The following is a 19,619-nucleotide window of genomic DNA, read 5'->3' as shown; positions in this document are numbered from 1 at the left end:
TCTGCCTCGGGAAAGCAGCCGACATAGAACCCCTCTCACCCCAGTCATCCTCTCTTCTCCAACAGGCAGAAGATTTAAAAGCTTGAGAATACATGCCACCGGACCCAAGGACAGCTTCTACCCCACTGTTATAAAACTCTTGAATGGACCTTTGGTACGATAAAGATGAACTCTTGATCTCTCAATCTACCTTATCGTGGCCCTTACACCTCATTTGTACACCTGCATTGGGCTTTCTCTGTAACTCTAACACTATATTCTGCATTCTGTCTTGCTTTCATTTTTACTACCTCGATGTACATGTATGGCATGATCTGTCTGGATGGCATGCGAACAAAGCTTTTCACTGCATCTTTCACCCGGACTCACCTATCCCCTGCCTGCATGTGCTCCTCCCCCTCCTCCCACCTTCCTATTCTGGCTTCTGCTCTCTTCCTTTCTCAGCCCGAAACATCGACTGTTTATTTCCCTCCACGGATGCTGCCTGACCTGCTGAGCTCCTCCAGCACTTTTTGCCTATTGCTCCAGATTGCAGCATCTGCAGAATTTTTTGTGTCACTGTATCTTGGTACATGTGACAATAATAAACCAATTACAATGCTACCTGACCCGCTGAGTGTCGCTGGCATTTCCTGGTTTTGTGTCAGATTTCCAGCATCTGCAGTTTTTGTTTTAAAGTTTCCCTCCTTCTCACTCTGCACCCCTCCCAGCTATCACTCTGCTGACTCCGGCCAATTAATGCTTTTCTGTGGCTGTTTCTGATGAGGTCTTTCCCTCAAGTGATTCCGAAATAACAGCGTCAAGTGTTCAACTTGAAGAACAACCACTGATGCAAAGATAAGAGAAACTCCCACACACCCCCCGCCGGAAGTTATTGACCCAGGAACTGGTTAATTAGGGATAAACACGGAGGGTGAAGGCGTTAGAACTTAGGAGCAGCAGTGGATGCAGATTCAGATTAGTTTATTGTCATATACACTCCAGGGTGCAAGTAAATTCCTTGAAGATCACAGAGTAAACAGTATACATGATAACAATAAATACAGCATCGAGTGCAAAACAGCAGAATGGTGCAAAGACTGTAGTGCAGTCTGAAGTAGTGCAAAAAGAAATGCTGAAGTGAAGATAATGGAACAACTGAAAGAAGTAGAATTAAGAGTTCGAGAATGTGGAAGCACCGGGAAGGGGGTGTGAAAGAGAAGATGTGCCCCCGATAACTCATTACAGATGCACCATAGAAAGCATCCTATCCGGATGCATCACTGCTTGGTATGGCAACTCCTCTGCCCAGGACCGCAAGAAGTTTGAGAGAGTTGTGGACAGAGGCGTGTCCATCCACACACCACCCTCCCCTCCATTGACTCTGCTCTTTCTGGATAACAGTCAACATAATCAAGAACCACTCCCATCCCATCTCTCCCCCCCCCATTGGGCAGAAGATACAAAAGCTTGAGAGCATGTACCACCAGACTCAAGGACTGTTTCTATCCCACCGTTATCAGAATCTTGAATGGACCTCTCACGTGCTAAAAGATGAACTCTTGATCTCCCAATCGACCTCGTCGTGGCCCTTTCACTTTATCTGTCAACCTGCACTGCACTTTCTCTGTAACTGTAACACTATATTCTGCATTCTGGTTTCGTTTCCACTACCTCAATGTACTTAAATATGGCAGGATCTGAATGGATAGCACGCAACGAAAAAAACTGTTCACTGCATTTCGGTACATGTGACAATAATAAACCAAAGAGATTCAAGTAAAACAGAGATATTTGATCTTAAAATGTTTGGTCAATAAATACTTGGGGTGTGGCGTTAACTCTGAATGCCACCGACCCAGAATAGATTGCATTTTGTTGCATTGTGTGCATATAATACATAATTTGAGAACTAGGTATTTTATTCCTTCAAGCAGGGTAATTTGCGCTTTGAAATTGAGGAACCAGCGGAGCCTGCTGCCAAAACCAGGAAGTTGTGCGAAGATATATTTGGAAGCGGGGTGCGCGACGTTCAACCTTTCCGCTTCCTGTGGCGGCTGCACCGGGATAAAAGTCAAAATTATTCACAACAAACCTTCTGCCGGGACCGAAGAAAGGCTTTAACCGGAGGCCGAGGAGCGGAGGGGGAGGCTTCCAGTTTTTTTTGCGCCTGCCAAGTCCTTCCGCCTCGATACGTTGTTTCTGGTGTCGATTCGATACACGTTTGTTTATAATCGGAATCTGACACAAAGTTGCAGCTCCGGAGCCGACCCGAGACATTGTTGCGGCTGTAGAATCGATCCGATACTTCGCTGCCTCTTCTTCGGTATCGATCCGATACTTCGCTGCCTCTTCTTCGGTATCGATCCGATACTTCGCTGCCTCTTCTTCGGTATCGATCCGATACTTCGCTGCCTCCTCTTCGGTATCGATCCGATACGTGGCGGCCTCCTCTTCGGTATCGATCCGATACATTACTGCCTCCTCTTCGGTATCGATCCGATACGTGGCGGCCTCCTCTTCGGTATCGATCCGATACGTTGTTGTTGCTGCTGCTGCGACGGTGGGCCCGATCCGATACCCGAGGCCCGATACCGATGGCGAGCAGCAGCGGCCTGAAGTGCGCGGACGAGCCGGCCCCCGACGGGTCGTGCGATGTGTGTGAGCCGGACGAGGCGCAGCCCGCCCTCAAGGTGTGCGACGCCTGCAACCTGTCCTTCTGCCAGACCCACGCCCGGCAGCACGACGAGAAGCCGGGCCGGGGGTGGCAGCACCAGCTCCGGGACTACCAGGCGGCCCCGCCGCAGCCGCCGGCCGCCGACGACGATGCGGCCCGGGGGGAGAGGAGGAAGTGCGTGGATCACGACCAGGAGATCACGCTCTACTGCAAGGACGATGAGAAGATCATCTGCGTGCTGTGTGCCGTGGGCCCCCACAGTCAGCACCAGCTCATTACACTGGACGAAGCCTACTTGGCCGTGAGAGTAAGTTTCCTGTAAGTGAGGGAGGGGTTGGGGTGGGGAGGGGTTGGGGTGGGGTGAGCAGGGGGTGGGGTGGGGAGGGGTTAGGGTGGGGAGGGGTTGGGGTGGGGTGAGCAGGGGGTGGGGTGGGGAGGGGTTAGGGTGGGGTGAGGAGGGGGAAGGGTAGGGAGGGGGAAGGTAGGGAGGAGGCGGAGGGGGTTAGGATGGGTAGGGAGGGGGAAGGTAGGGAGGAGGCGGAGGGGGTGGAGTGGGGAGGGGTTGGGGAGGGGTTGGGGTGGGGTGAGCAGGGGGTGGGGAGGGGTTAGAGTGGGGTGAGGAGGGGGAAGGGTAGGGAGGAGGCGGAGGGGTTAGGATGGGTAGGGAGGGGGAAGGTAGGGAGGAGGCGGAGGGGGTGGAGTGGGGAGGGGTTAGGGTGGGGAGGGGTTGGGGTGGGGTGAGCAGGGGGTGGGGAGGGGTTAGGGTGGGGTGAGGAGGGGGTGGGGTGGGGAGGGGGAAGGGTAGGGAGGCGGAGGGGTTAGGATGGGTAGGGAGAGGGAAGGTAGGGAGGAGGCGGAGGGGGTGTAGTGGGGAGGGGTTAGGGTGGGGAGGGGTTGGGGTGGGGTGAGCAGGGGGTGGGGAGGGGTTAGGGTGGGGTGAGGAGGGGGTGGGGTGGGGAGAGGGAAGGGTAGGGAGGAGGCGGAGGGGTTAGGATGGGTAGGGAGGGGGAAGGTAGGGAGGAGGCGGAGGGGGTGGAGTGGGGAGGGGTTGGGGTGGGGTGAGGAGGGGGTGGGGAGGGGTTAGGGTGGGGTGAGGAGGGGGTGGGGAGGGGGAAGGGTAGGGAGGAGGCGGAGGGGTTAGGATGGGTAGGGAGAGGGAAGGTAGGGAGGAGGCGGAGGGGGTGTAGTGGGGAGGGGTTAGGGTGGGGAGGGGTTGGGGTGGGGTGAGCAGGGGGTGGGGAGGGGTTAGGGTGGGGTGAGGAGGGGGTGGGGTGGGGAGAGGGAAGGGTAGGGAGGAGGCGGAGGGGTTAGGATGGGTAGGGAGAGGGAAGGTAGGGAGGAGGCGGAGGGGGTGTAGTGGGGAGGGGTTAGGGTGGGGTGAGCGGGGGTGGGGAGGGGTTAGGGTGAGGAGGGGGTGGGGTGGGGGAAGGGTAGGGAGGAGGCGGAGGGGTTAGGATGGGTAGGGAGGGGGAAGGTAGGGAGGAGGCGGAGGGGTTGGGGTGGGGAGGGGTTGGGGTGGGGTGAGCAGGGGGTGGGGTGAGGAGGGGGTGAGGTGGGGAGGGGGAAGGGTAGGGAGGAGGCGGAGGGTTTAGGATGGGTAGGGAGAGGGAAGGTAGGGAGGAGGGGGTGGAGTGGGGAGGGGTTAGGGTGGGATGAGAAGGGGATGGGGTAGGGAGGGGGAAGGGTAGGGAGGAGGCGGAGGGGTTAGGGTGGGGTGAGGAGGGGATGGGGTAGGGAGGAGAGGGTGGGGTGGGGTGTGACCAAGGGGGGAAAAGGAGGGACGATTTTGCCCGCTATCAGTTTCCAGAAGTGGACGAAGGTAGGAGGTTTCAATATTGCAGCAAGTTCTTTCCCAGTAAGGGCAGCAGTAGGCCATTCAGCCCCCTGAGTCTGGGCCCTCCCGTTCAATAAGATCACTGCTGATCTCCCACCTCAGCACCAATCTCCTGTACCATCCCTATATCCCTTGATTCCTCTAATATCCAGACACGTACTGCACCCTCTGCACGATGGACTCGGATACATGTCCAGTTAACATCACGCTGTCAACCCCTCGAACCATCACCTGAGCCTTGAGTCTTACAACCTCCTCGCACACTTCTATAACCTGACCCATCAAATCATTCACAGCATCATGTACCTTCCCCACTTGGTAAAATGCCTACCATACACACACACACATACACACACACACACACACCCCTCCCCATTGACTGAACACAGGACAGAGACTGATAGATTACTGAATATTAGAGGAATCAATGGATTAAGCGGGTATAATGTTGTGAACATCACAGAATCGTGGTTGAAAAAAGATCACAGCTGGGATCTAAACATCGAAGGATCCACATCCTATCGAAAAGACAGGCAGGTGGGCGGAGGGGCTGGGGTGTCTCTGTTGGTTTAAAAAAAATCAAATCCTTAGCAAGAAGTGATATAGGATCAGAAGATGTCGAATACTTGTGGGTGGCATTAAGAAGCTGCAAGGGTAGAAAGACCCTGATGGGAGTGATATGCAGGCCTCTGAATAATAGCCAGGATGTGGGGTACAAATTACAACAGGAGATAGAAAAGGCATGTCAGAAGGGCAATGTTAGGGTGGTCATGGGGGATTTCAATATGCAGGTAGGTTGGAAAAATCAGGTTGGTACTGGACCTCAAGAGAAGGAATTTGTAGAATGTCTACCAGATGGCTGTTTCGAGCAGCTTGTGGTTGAGCCCACTAGGGGAAAAAGCAGTTCTGGATTTGGTGTTGTGCAATGAACCAGATTTGATAAGGGAGTTTAAGGTAAAGGAACCTTCAAGAGGCAGTGATCATAATATGATAGAATTCACCCTGCAGTTTGAGAGGGAGAAGCTAAAGTTGGATGTATCTGTATTACAGTTGAGTAAAGGTAACTACAAAGGAATGAGAGAGGAGCTGGCCAAAGTTGATTGGAAGGGATCCCTGGCGGGGATGATGGTAGAGCAGCAATGGCAGGAGTTTCTGGGAGTAATTCGGAAGATGCAGGATCAGTTTATCCCAAAGAAGAAGAAGCGTTCTAAAGGGAGGATGAGGCAACTGTGGCTGACAAGGGAAGTCAAAGACAATGTAAAAGCAAAAGAGAGGGCATACAATATTGCAAAAATGAGTGGGAAGCTTTTAAAAAAACTAACAGAAGACAACTAAGGAAGCAATAAGGGGAGAAAAGATGAAATATGAGGTAAGCTAGCCAATAATATAAAAGAGGACACCAAAAGTTTTTTCAGATATGTAAAGAGTAAAAGAGGCAAGAGTGGACATCGGACTGCTGGAAAATGATGCTGGAGAGGTAGTAGTGGGGAACAAAGAAATGGCGGACAAACTAAATAAATATTTCACGTCAGTCTTCACTGTGGAAGACACCAGCAATGTGCCAGAAGTTCGAGAGAGTCAGGGGGCAAAAGTGATTGTAGTCACTATTACTAAGGAGAAGGTGCTTGGGAAGCTGAAAGGTCTGAAGGTGGATAAGTCACCTGGACTGGATGGACTACACCCCAGGGTTCTGAAAGAGGTAGCTGCAGAGATTATGGAGGCATTAGTCGTGATCTTTCAAAAGTTTCTAGAGTCAGGGATGGTTCTGGAGGACTGGAAAATTGCAAATGTCACTCCACTCTTTGAGAAGGGAAAGAAGCAAAAGACAGGAAATTATAGGCCAGTTAGCCTGACTTTAGTGGTTGGTAAGATGTTAGAGTCCATTATTAAGGATGAGGTTTTGGGGCACTTGGAAGCACATGATCAAATAGGCTGAAGTTAGCATGGTTTCCTTCAGGGGAAATCTTGCCTGACAAATCTGTTGGAATTCTTTGAGGAAGTAACAGGCAGGATAGACAAAGGATGTTGTTTACTTGAACTTTCAGAAGACCTTTGACAAGGTGCCATACATGAGGCTGCTAAACAAGATAGGAGCCCATGGTATTACAGGAACGGTACTAGCATGGATAGAAGATTGGCTGACTGGCAGAAGGCAAAGAGTGGGAATAAAGGGGCTTTATCTGGTTGGCTGCTGGTGACTAGTGGTGTTCTTCAGGGTCGGTTTTAGGTCCACTACTTTTCATGTTTTATGTTAATGATCTGGATGACGGAATTGATGGCTTTGTGGCCAAGTTTGCAGATGATACAAAGATAGGTGGAGGGGCAGGTGGTGTTGACGAAGCAGGGAGTCTGCAGAAGGACTTGGACAGGTTGGGATAATGGGCAAAGAAGTGGCAGATGGAATACAGTGAAGGGAGGTGTATGGTCATGCACTTTGGTAGAAGGAATAAAGGCGTAGACTATTTTCTTAACGGGGAGAGAATTCAGGAATCGGAGGTGCAAAGGGACTTGGGAGTCCGTGTGCAGGATTCCATAAAGGTTAACTTGCAGGTTGAGTCGGTGGTAAGAAAGGCAAATGCAATGTTAGCATTCATTTTGAGAGGACTAGAATATAAAAACAAGGATGTAATGCTGAGGCTTTATAAATCATTGATCAAACTACATTTGGAGTATTGTGAGCAGTTTTGGGCCCCATATCTAAGGAAGGATGTGCTAGCATTGGAGAGGGTCCAGAGGAGGTTTGCAAGAATTATCCTGGGAATGAAAGGGTTAACGTATGAGGAGTGTTTGATGGCTCTAGACCTGTACTCACTGGAGTTTAGAAGGATGAGGGGGGATCGCATTGAAATCTACCGAATATTGAAAGGCCTGGATAGAGTGGACGTGGAGAGGATGTTTCCAGTACTGGGAGAGTCTAGGACCAGAGGGTACAGCCTCAGATTAGAAGGACATTCCTTTAGAACAGAGATGAGGAGGAATTTCTTTAGCCAGAGGGTGGTGAATCTGTGGAACTCATTGCCACAGACAGCTGTGGAAGCCAAGTCATTGGGTGTCTTTAAAGCAGAGGTTGATAGGTTCTTGATTAGTAAGGGTATCAAAGGTTACGGGGAGAAGACGGGAGAATGGGGTTGAGAGGGAAAAATAAATCAGCCATGATTGAATGGTGGAGCAGACTCAATGGGTTGAATGGCCTAATTCTGCTCCTATGTCTTATGGTCTTATATGAAGATGGTCCAGGAGATCGGTGTTGAGGGGGGAGATCAGCTGTGATCTGTTGAATGGGAGGAACCAGACTCAAGGGGCCGAATGGCCCACTCCTGCCCTTGCTGAGAAAGAACTTGTTGCAGAAGCCACCAGGGCTGCCAGGAAAGTGCTAACCAAGAAGTGAATATCATCACTGGCCACGAAGAATCAGAATTTTCCGAGACTGACACCAAAATGTCATTGGAGATCAAGTAGTGTTGAGTGGAACTGGATGGGTGTTAAATGGGATGGTGAAATATAACAAATTGTATTTATATAGCACCATATAAAACCCTCTAAGATGTCCAATGGGAGTGTTACAAAATCCACATTCGGAGATATTGGGAGATACAGGCAGGCAAAGGCCTGGCTCTAAACAGGGCATGTTAGGGAGTATCCTGAGGAGCTGAAGTGGGTTGGACTTCAGTAGCATGGCCCCCAGTGCTGGCATTGTGAACATTCAGAATGTGGTAAGAGTCCAGGATTGGGCCAGTGCAGGACCTTGAAGGATAGGGTTGGAGCAAGGGAAGAGGCAACTATAATTGACAGGTTACTGGAACAGGATCGGTGCAGGGCAGTGATTCGGAGTGTGCGTGTTAAGGTATCCACAGCAGAGTGATAGGTGCCTCAAGGTGGTACAAGACAGGAGGCAGCCAGGAAAGCAATTGGAAATCACCCAGACCAGAAGCAACAGTGGCTTGGATGAAAGTTTCAGCAGCTGGCCAGGTGCAGAACATTTTAACAAAATGTCTCGACAAATGACAGGGCACTCAAGCCAATATATGAGCCTCTATCTGACCCATGTCTGGCATCAGGTGGCCCGCCACGTGAGCCAGTGTGTTGCCTGCACTGAGGAGAAACGTGGGGAAAAGCTGGAGCAGAAGTAGGCCCTTCAGGTCAACTTCGCCATTCAATGTGATCATGGCTGGTTCTCTGTCTCGGTGCTGTTGGATTCGACTGTTTTAAGTAGTTTTTTAACATGTATAGTGTTTAACACACCTCAAGAGGCTGCACAAGGAATGGCTGCTTCCTAGCTTATTGGTTTGTCTGTCAGGTGAATCTGTGTTTTCTCATTGGTTGGTTTGGCCACAGATAGGTTTCTTGATTGGACTATCGTTAGCTAAGGAGTACCTCTTATCTCAGGTAGAAAAGGTGTCGTTTTTTGTTAATCTCTCTCTCGCTCTCTTCACCCCCTGGCCCTAGCTCATCTTTAGTTCTTTTTGTCTCGGCTCATCTCCCAGTAGTAAAGCTAGTGCCATGTGCTCTGTGACTGTTTCTTTGTTTTAAACTTTTGCAGTAAAACTTTGCAAAGCACCAAGTTGTTTTCGACTCATTCCTGGACTCCTGAAAGAACCTGAGGATTCGAAAATAACCGGATCCGACAGTACCGTATTCCCACTCTCTCCCCATATCCTCTGATTCCTTTTGTATCTGGACATCTATCTTTTTCCACACTGGTTCCTGTAGTCCCCACCAGTTGCTGCCTGCCGCTCTGGAAAAAGACTGGCCCTCTGTTTCCTGTCAACCGATTTGCAGTCCATGCCAGTATATTGCCCTTAATCCCTTGTTCTTTAATCTTGCACACTAACTTCTTGTGTGGGACTTTATTGAAGACCTGTTAAAATTCATGTCCACTCTTCCCTCTTATCTACTCGGCCAGTCTTACCTTTTTTTAAAAAAAACACCAGTATGTTTGTCAAAAGAACACAGATCATTTGCAATTTTGCAATGAAATGTCTTGAGCCTGTTTGAAATCAAAAGCGCATTGCCATCCCATGTTCATCACTAGAAGAGAGGTTTCCATTTACATGGCACCTATCCTGATCCGTGGAGATCCCAGCCATGAAGTACCATTAGATTGCAGGAGGCAGCCAGGAGAGCAATTGAAATCACCCAGACCAGAAACGACAGTGGCTTGGTTGAAAATTTTGGCAACTGCCCACGGGCAGAGGCGGGTAATTTAACAGAGCATTTTAACAAAATGTCTCAACCAATGACAGGGCACTCAAGCCTCTATCTGACCCATGTCCGGCTTCAGGTAGCCCGTGACGTGAGCTAGTGTGTTGCCTGCACTGAGGAGAAACACGGGAAAACTGGAGTACTGTACTGTGATGTAGAAAATGTGGCCGCCAATTTAAACGAGGAGACACTGACGTGCTAATGCGCTGTGCTTTTATATTGATGTTGTTTACAAGCAAAGGATTATAACTTTTAGAGTGAATTTAGAAGCCTGTAGCTCATCACCATATACACTGCATTCATCCTGACTGTCAAGCAGTCAAGTCCATATCAGACTCACAAAGTACTAGCCACCATGGCCTTGCATTAATTAAGGTGAAATGAACAGCTGACCTTGTGGTAAAGTTGCATTAAGTTTGCTTGAAGAGGTGACTGACAGGAGCAGAGTACTGCCTAAGAGAAGCTGCTGTAAAATCATAGAATAAGAGTCAAAATAAAATTTGTTTTAGAGCTTTGAGATGTGCTGAACCACCTTCAGCACCAGGTGGTTGTTCAGAGTTACAGAGTCATACAGCAGAGGCCCTTCAGCCCACAGAGACTGAATTGACCATCAAACCGCCTATTTACAATAATCCCATTGTATTCTCTCCCATATTCTCATCAACTCCCATTCCCCACCCCACCCCACTGATTCTGCCACTCACCCGGCCACTTTACAGTGGACAGTCACCCTGCCTTTGTGATGCGGGAGGTAACTGGAGCACCGGGAGGGAACTCGGATGGTCACAGGGAGGAGGTGAAAACTCCACACAGACAGCACCAGAGGCCGGGATTGAAGCCGGGTCACTGGAGCTGTGAGGCAGCAGCTCTACCAGCTTTGCCACCGTGCTGAAAATAAATGCCAGATTTGTTTAACTATTCTAACTTAAATTCTCCCATAATGGGATTCAAACTCGTGTCTCTGCTGGAGAATTCCACCCTTCCCTCTGATAGCTGTTCTCTATTGGAAGTGGTGGGGGTGGAGGTACAGTCTTTGGAGGGGGGCTGTCAAAGGAGGAGGGGCTGGGTGGGGAGCAGAGGAAGGGAGGGGCTGGGTGGGGAGCAGAGGAAGGGAAGGGCTGGGTGGGGTGGAGGAGGGGAGGGGCTGTGTCATTGCTCAGCAGGGCCAAGGGCCCCTTCAATAACCTTCAAGCATAGTAAGGACACGTATGTGTGGGAGTATGGGAAAAATATGCCTGTCTATGTACAATATGCCAAAGTGGTCAACCTAAGATATTCCTGCACGTGTCTGTGTATCCAGGTGTACACTCCTTCAGACTTGTCCAGGCGAGTGCTTAGCTTCAAATATTGGACCATTCATATCTGATTCCAGGCCTGTGCTGGGCGTCACTGGGGTTGTGGCAGGGTCACTAGAGTTTTGCCCATGCACTTCTCAACCAGGAGAGGAAATGTCCAGGAATCCTCCTCCTCCTCACTGTTTGGTGCCTTCAGTTGGATCAACAGAATCGGATACCGGCGGTGATCTCCATAATCAGAGTATACAATCGCAAATCTAATAATATCCAGCAACTTCTTTTGAAAAGTACAGTAAAAAAGTAACAAGGAGTGTCGAAGAGGGCGGTATGTTTGATGTTGGTTTTAGTAAGGCATTTGACGTGGCAGATGGGTCAATCAAATCCCATAGGTGCAAAGTGAAAGTGGCAAATTGGGTTCAAAATCGGCTCAGTGACAGGAAGCCAAGGTAAATGATCTTCAGTTGCTTTTATTGACTGTTAGTAGCGAGGACTGCAGATTTCAGGGAGAGGGAGTGTGGGGGGGGGGGGTGGGTTATGGGAGGAACAGCGCAAAATTTAGAAAATGCTGGAAAACCAAACATGGCAGGTCAGGTAGCATCCATGGACAGAGGAGGTTGGAGTCAACCTGTCAAGCTGAAGGCCAATTTTGGGTTCCGCTGAAAAATCACCGATGTAAAATGTTCATGCTTTCTTTGTTTCTGTCAATCCTGGGAACTGAATATACAGCAGTGGCTTTTGGTGAGACAAGTAACCACAGCGACAGTACAGCAGTCAATACTACTACACACAGGAATGCAGAACAGGGGTGGGCCAGTTACTCACTCAAGTGTATAGTATCATTCAGTAAGTTTATAACTGATCTGTGGATGAACTCCAGACACTTTTTTGCCTTGCTCCTCTTGGCTAATAAAATCCATCAGTCTTAGAGTCATAGATCATGGAAACAGGCCCTTCAGCCCAACTCTTCCATGCTGACAAAGATGCCCATCTAAGCTGGTCCCATTTGCCTGTGTTTGACCCATATCCCTCTAAACCTTTCCTATCCATGTACCTGTCCAAATGCCAGATTTAAAATTAATAAGTCACCCAGCATCAATTGTCATTTGTGGAATAGAGTTCCAAATTTCCACCACCCTTTTTATGTAGAATTGTTTCCTAATTTCACCCTTACAAGGCCTTGCTCTAGCTTCTAGACCAAGATCCCAATCCTAGGAACAGAAAACTACAGACGCTGGAAATCTGAGACAAAAACCGAGATTGCTGGAAGCACTCAGCAGCATCTGAGGGGGGAGACGTTTTGGTTTGAGAAGACAGAGGGTATTGGTTTATTATTGTCACTTGTACCGAGGTACAGTGAAAAACTTGTCTTCCATACCGTTCGTACAGGTCGATTCATTACACAGTGCAGTTACATTGAGGTAGTACAGGTAAACACAATAACAGTACAGAGTAAAGTGTCACAGCTACAGGGAAGTGCAGTGCAATAAGGTGCAAGGTCACAACAAGATAGATCATGAGGTTGTACAAGGGAACTGTTCAATAGTCTTATCACCATGGGATAGAAGCTGTCCTTAAGTCTGGTGGTATGTGCCCTCAGGCTCCTGTATCTTCTACCTGATGGAAGAGGAGAGAAGAGAGAATGACCCAGGTGGATGGGGTCTTTGATTATGCCGGCTGCTTCACCGAGGCAGCGAGAGGTAAAGACAGAGTCCAAGGAGGGGAGCCTGGTTTCTGTGACGCGCTGGGCTGTGTCCACAACTCTCTGCAGTTTCTTGTGTTCCCGGGCAGAGCAGTTGCCGTACCAAGCCGTGATGCATCCAGATAGGACGCTTTCTGTGGTGCATCAATAAAATTTGGTGAGCGTCAAAGGGGACATGCTGAATTTCTTTAGCCTCCTGAGGAAGTAGAGGCACTGGTGAGCGCTCTTGGCTGTGGCATCTATGTGATTTGACCAAGACAGGCTATTGATGAGGGATTGTCTGTGATAGGGTGCAGCCCAAAGTTAACTATGTAACAACTACTGTAAGGATCAGCAGTTAAAGACGAGAGAAAAATTATAAAATCAAAGCAGAAATGTACAGCCACATCTGTAGGGAAGGAAGGAAGGAGTGGTTATCCAAAACTGTCGAATTCTATATTAAGTTCTGAAGACTCCAGTGTGCCCAGATGAGGTGTGTTGTTTCTCGAGCATTACTGGAACAAAGTAGAAAGCAAAAGAGAGAGAGAGAGAGATCAGAGTGGGGTGGGGAATTAGAGTGAGAGGCAACTGGGTACTCGGGGACACTCCTGCAGTCTGAGTACAAGTGTTCTGCAAAGCAGTCACCCAAACTGTCCTTGGTTTCTCCATTGTAGAGGAGACCACATTTGTGAGCACAGAATGCAACACAGTAACTTGGAAGAATTGTGAGTGAATTGCTGCTTCACCTAGAAGGAGTGTTTGGGTCTGAGGTGAAGAGGTAAGAGGCAAGGTATTTCCCCTTCCCCCCCCCCCCCCCCCCCCCCCCCCCCCCCCCCCCCCCCCCCCCCCCCCCCCCCACAGTGGTTGCATTTAGAAAGTGCCATACAAAGGGGAGCGGTTGGTGAAGATAGAAGCATGGACCAGGGTTGTGGAAGAACAGTCCCGTTTGGAGGAAAGTATGACAGAATCCCACAGGCAGTGGCAGAAGCTGTTGAGTTTGTTGTCTTTGAGTGTGGAGGCTGCGTGCTATGGAAGGTGAGGACGGGGCGATCCTATCCTTGTTCCTGGTTGGGAGGGAGGGGGTTGAGAGCAGAAGCACTGGAAGTAGCGGAGATGTGTTTGGGCTTGTAGAGTAGAGATCACAGTTAAGGAAGAAGGAAGATGTCTGGAAGTCACTGGTCTGGAATGCAGAGCAGATACAATGAAGATGGAGAATCTGAGAGAATGGAATGATGTCCTTAGACAATGTGAAGCTGATTACGCCTTGGGAGTCCGTGGGCTAATAATGGATATTCGTCGCTAACCTATCTATCCCATGAGATGTAGATGTCAAGGAAGGGAAGAGTCAGAATGGAGCATACAAAAGTGAGATCAAGAGGGAAATTGGCAACCGAGGTAATGGACTACTTGAGTTCTGTATGAGTGCAGGAAGCAGCCAATGGTCATTGACATAATGCAAGAAGAGTTGACAGAGGGGGCCCAAGTGGGGCTGAAACAAGGACTCGTCCTAGACTTTCCAACAGTAAAGATAATTTCTCTCCATTGACTCTGTTTATTCCTCTTAATATCTTGAAGTCTTTCATCAAATCATTTTTTAGACTTAGCATATTGCCCTTTAAGACATAATGAATCAATTTATTTTTTATCTCCCACTGGTGTGAGAGAGGGGAGAAATGTCTAATGCTGATCTCAGTCTCCACGCACAGTGTAACAATGCACCTCTCAGTGAGTGCTTGTTAATTAATGCACAGTATTAAAAGCCACATAATCATTCTTTTTATTGAAGGCATGTAGAGTCTTGCACGTTAAGTCTGCTTTTCTTGGGCTCGAGCCCAGTATCCGTGGGAGGTACCCTGGACCAACATCTGTGGCCGTACTCCACTGCCAAAAAGTGACTGAGGAGGGTGGGAGTGAGAAACGACACCGGTGAGGTCTGGAAGCCGGTGCTCGGGTCTCGCACACCTGAGAGGAGCAACAGCGTGAGGCAGTTTCCAAGATTCACAACAGCGCACTCCTCTGGTCCAACCTTTCGATGTGACCTTTGACCTTGGCTTCAGTTGCCTGTGCCACCTCACAGTCTATATTATTCTGCTACCAATATAAAGAAGGAGTACATCATAGGTCAGTCAGCATCTGTGAAAGGTCGTGTGAGTGACAGAATGGAAGTGTCCAAAATTGAGGATTTTAAAAAAAAAATGAGGGGCTGCTTCCATTGGCTGGAGAGGGTCCCTAACCACGATTGGACAAAGAAACTGAGGGCAATCAAATCATTGGTAGTGCAGAGGCCATTCAGCCCTTTAAACCAATGGTGGTTCTCTGCAGGAAGTAATGCAGTCAATTCCATTCTGCAATATGTATCCCATAGTCCCACAACGTTTCTCCTCACAAATATTTATTCCATTCGAAAGCTGTCACTGATTGTCCATCTGCCACCTTTTCTGGAGCAGTGATGTCTGATCACGATGTAATTGGCCTAAAAGGGTGGGGGCTGTAGATGGAGTAGTGACTTTCAGAAGGAATGGGATAGACACACAAAAAAAAGAAGACAAAAATTGCAGGCTTTTGGGGAAGGAGCAGAGCAATGGGTCTGAATGGATGGCTCGTTCAGAGTCCGCTGAGGTGTAGTGGGTTTAGTGTTAACCTGAGGTGCTGTAAGATTCTGAAGCATTGGATATAACTGCACATCTGATCTCCAAAAAGAGCACTGGTTCAATGAAGATGTTCACGGCAAGTCTTTCTGTATGGGTAAAAACTGGAGCAATGTTTTTATTGTTACATATAATGCCACGAGGGAGGAATTGATAAGGCATTATTGTAAGATTTATTACATCACAGAACATTTGAAAAATCTTATCTAAGACTTTTCGTCGTGGGGGGGGGAGAAAACACAAAATGCTGGAAATACTCGGCAGGTCAGACAGCCCACGTGGATAGAGAAATGTTAACTCTCTTTCTCCACAGATGCTGCCTGATCTGCTGAGTATCTCTAGTGTTTTCTGTTTGTATTTCAGATTTTCAGTATCTTCAGGGTTTTGATTTTTTGTGAAAAGATGGATCCTTTAGCCACTCATCCTTGAATAAACAGGAAGCACGTTTGGAACATCAAATAGTATTTTTGAGACAAATAATATTTTTGAGAAATAGCTCCATTTTGAACTCAGAGTGAGTGAAAGAACCAGTGGAAGGGTATGGACAGCTTGTGAAAAACCAAGGCTGAAGGAGCAGTGTAAGAGGTAGAAGAGTAGAATAGCATGGGGAATAGAATTGGGATAATATGTAAGTTACACCAGCTATCGGTTCTTTCACCTTTGCAGAAGTGTTAGTTTGGCCTGATTTGCCAGCACTCTCATCTCTGAGTCAGATCATTGTGGATACAAGCCTCCCTCACAAAATGAGCATAATCTGCACGAGCACATTACTGCAGGGTCAAGGGGACGCTGCTTTGTTTTTGGATGTTATAAAACCTGCCGCCAGTGCGTTTACTTGAAATGGTCTGAAGAATACCGTGGCACTAATCAAAGCAAAAAAGGACTTTCCTTTGTATAAAGCTGTTCCAAGTCTCAAGTCATCCCAAAGCACTGAAGTATGTTTGAACTGTAATCACTTCTTGTAATATGGGAAATGTTGCAACCAATTTGTGCACCGTGACTGTGGTTTAATAGCATTTCATTGGCTGAAAAACACCTGAGATTGGGAAATGTGTAACATAAATGTAAGCCTCCCCTTCACAGTGTGTACCCAGAGACATCATTGTGGTAATGAGTATGACATGGGTTGAGGGATGTTTATTGTCCAGGGCTATCACATCACAAAATCCTTGACACCCACTTGAGGATGCAGTAGATGCCTTTATCTGAGCTGTTGCTTTCCTACCAATGTTCTAACCCTGCGATTGGATCTATTTTAAGCCCATGATATGTTGAAAATGATGGTTTTACTGGGGCTGTGTGAAAGATCACTAATCAATGGGAGCAATTTTGAATTATTTTACAGGGCTGCCAACACTATTTTGTTAATCACTTATCAATTTTGCGCTTAATGTACATGAATCACAAGGAGCGAGAAGTGACTACTTGTGCCAGCAAGACTGACTTTCCTGGTCATTGTGACTGCAATCAGAGAGCCTTTAATCGCTGTGACAGTCGACATAAAAAGTGATTTCTTTTAAATCACAAAATGGTCTCCGTTTATGATAGACAGGTTTGTAATTCTCTTGCACCAGCCAGATGATGTGTGGTTGTTCCATAAAGTCCCACAATAATGGCACTTGTTATTCTATTGTTTCCTTAATCCTGGAACAGAATAGTCTGAGGATCGAAGTTGTCACTATAATTTATGCAAGTGAGTTTCAATCAAGTCATCCTTTCCCGGATCTTCATGAACATCCACTGCTCAACGTGAATCCATGAAGCCGTAGTTACGCTCAACCTTTCCCGGTTTCCTTGCCTACTTGACCTCATTCTGCTTTAGTCAAAGAAGTACGACTTGCGTATCATTTCATCATGGTGACGTGAAACTCACTGATAGAATGGTAGAAAAATAGCCGGCTATTTGGGAGGGAAGGGTTAGATAGATCTTACAGCAGGATAAAACGTCAGCACAATATTGTGGGCCGAAGGGCCTGTACTGTGCTGTAGTGTTCTGTGTTCAAATCCATCACTAAATGCTCACGGAACAAAAAAGGTTTTGTGTACCTAGGAACATTATGGCATTAAGAAATCCTTGGGGTCTGGTATCTGCAGCATAACAAAAGTAGCTGAGATGCCAGTACTGGTCATCGTAACCCTTTCTCTTTTCTCTTGCTTAGAGCCGACCTCCTGCTGACCTGAAGGGTGCCATGAATGATGATGGTGGGAGCGGTTTGAAGACAAAGTGTGCTGACCCAAATGTAAGTGCCTGCCACCTTCTCAATTGGCCATCCATCCTCCCTTCACAGATACTTTCCACGATTGAGACAACAGGAGCCGCAGTGGTTTGGAAACCACGGCGGGAGTTCAGATGGGCATTCAACTTCTAATCGGCTCTCCCTGATATCTTGGGCCATGTCACTTCAACATCACCAGCAATAAGCTGATCGTTCCTTCACCCTTGATTGCATGGTGCTCTTGCTCACAGAGCAGAATGCAAAGCATCTCAAAGCATTTAATTGTACGTTGAAGTGCTGTGAGATTTTTTTGTTTTATGGATGAGGTTTTTCAATTCTTAACTTTCCCATCTAGAAGATAAGTTTGTGTACTTTCCCTGGGATCCTGGGAGGGTGTTAGCCTTGCTGAGGTTGGGAGTTCCTGTCCCTCTCTGCCGAATTGCACACGTGATCTAGGGCCGACGCTCCCAGTGCAGTGGTGAGAAGGCGGGCAAGTGAAGACAATGGAAGGAGGGGCAACATCCCCTGCCAGGCTCCACCTGCCCCATCCGTGGTGGTGTCTGTGGCTCCCACATGGCCTCCTCGGTCACTTCTGAAGCCACAATGCAGGGGTGGAAGCAAGTCGTCCTCGGTCCCAAGGTGAATGCCCGAGAGGAGGGGATGGCAGGTAACACGTCGGATGTGGCACAGATTAGATGCGGGTTAAAGCCTGCTTTGGCACTGTCCTGGGTTAGTCATTGCACAGGTGGTATAAAGGGCAAACCTCCCCGTGGTGCTGTCCTGGCAAACCTCCCACATTAGGTAAAGTGCACGTTGTGTGAAGGGCAAAGCACCCCGAGCAGCTCAGTTGCCCGTGTGGTTAGTGTGGCGAGGTAACGCTGGAGCTGTAGTTTTCGACACAGATGTTGAGGAAGGGATTCAGACCTTTCATACCCTGACCATCACTCTACTGCTCAAGCCATTATTGAAAGCCCTATATTCTCACAACAGCCCCTTCCACTCTTGAAAAATCAATTATTGCGTGTAATCAGGGTAGAGAGAGTGTTATCCTTGTGCTATTTGGCAATATAAGGTACAGTACCTGTACCCTGTACTTCCTCAATGCACCGTGCAATGAATTGATCTGTACGATCGGTATGCAAGACAAGGTTTTCACTGTACCTCAGTACAAGTGACAATAATAAACCAATACCAATGCCAGTAATCTCTTATGGGCCCCTGTTGCTGTCCTGACAATGCTGACAGGGGTTTTCCTCACACTGGCAGAGGGCACTGGGAATTTCAACCCATCTTCATTCATTTATTCACACCAGCAGGCTCTTGCGTGCCTCACTGCACTTGTATCAACTTATTTCATTCAAATCCTCCCGTCGGGCTTCACTGGGGCACCTCTTGCCCTGACACAGTCGTGTGGACAGCAGTAAGGAATTGGAGTTTGAGCGAGCCCTTTGTATGATTGGGTCATCCACAGGCTACTGTTCTGATTAACAGAACACGCTACATGGCTTTCAATTAAGCCTTTTCGTTGCACAAGCTGTCAGCTCTGACAGCCTTTCACAGCTCACTGCTTTCTAGCTCTTCTGCTCTTACTCATTCTTTGCACTCACAAAATCCATTGTCCAAGACTATATAATATTTGCAACATTTTTGATTGAAGCCTTTTTGTGCTTGTTTTTTTAAAAAGTCATTGGATGATATCCAGGCCACACTTGCCAAAATTCAGAAAATGGTGAAACCCTTGGGAGGCATAACCAAATCTCTGAGGATAATGAGCAGGCTATGTCAGATGATGTCAGAATATTTATTGTACGGGCTGCAGCAGTGTCCCTGTAGTCAGTCAGCTCTCTGTGGAGAATGAGGTCAGAGATAGACTGAGTGGCTCAGTGTGTTCTGATGTAGAATCTCCACAGTTCTGCATCCCTGTTTGGAGTATGTGCCCACGGACCACAACGATCCCACAAATGGAGCTTCATATTGATCATCTTCCAGGCTCCAGAAGTAATGCTGCCTGATACATCCCACTCAACATGTACTTTAAGTTGTAACAACATGGAGGGATGCCATTTGGCCCATTGGGTCCACACCAGCTC

General features: G+C 48.1%; 2 protein-coding genes across 3 annotated transcripts in view; both read left to right on the top strand.

The window, feature by feature from the left end:
* fjx1 (four-jointed box kinase 1) overlaps window positions 1–19,619 on the top strand; it is a 440,027-nt gene that overhangs the window by 36,078 nt on the left and 384,330 nt on the right. The gene's annotated exons all lie outside the window — the stretch shown is intronic.
* trim44 (tripartite motif containing 44) overlaps window positions 2,570–19,619 on the top strand; it is a 75,147-nt gene continuing 58,097 nt past the window's right edge. The window contains exons 1-2 of the mRNA XM_052029234.1: window positions 2,570–2,963; window positions 17,473–17,553. Coding sequence (XP_051885194.1) covers window positions 2,577–2,963; window positions 17,473–17,553 — 468 coding nt within the window. The 5' untranslated portion in view covers window positions 2,570–2,576. The remainder of the gene's footprint in view (window positions 2,964–17,472; window positions 17,554–19,619) is intronic.

The sequence above is a fragment of the Pristis pectinata genome, chromosome 14 (genome assembly GCF_009764475.1).
Source record: "Pristis pectinata isolate sPriPec2 chromosome 14, sPriPec2.1.pri, whole genome shotgun sequence".
NCBI lineage: Eukaryota > Metazoa > Chordata > Chondrichthyes > Rhinopristiformes > Pristidae > Pristis > Pristis pectinata.
This window is presented reverse-complemented; position numbering and strand designations above follow the sequence as displayed.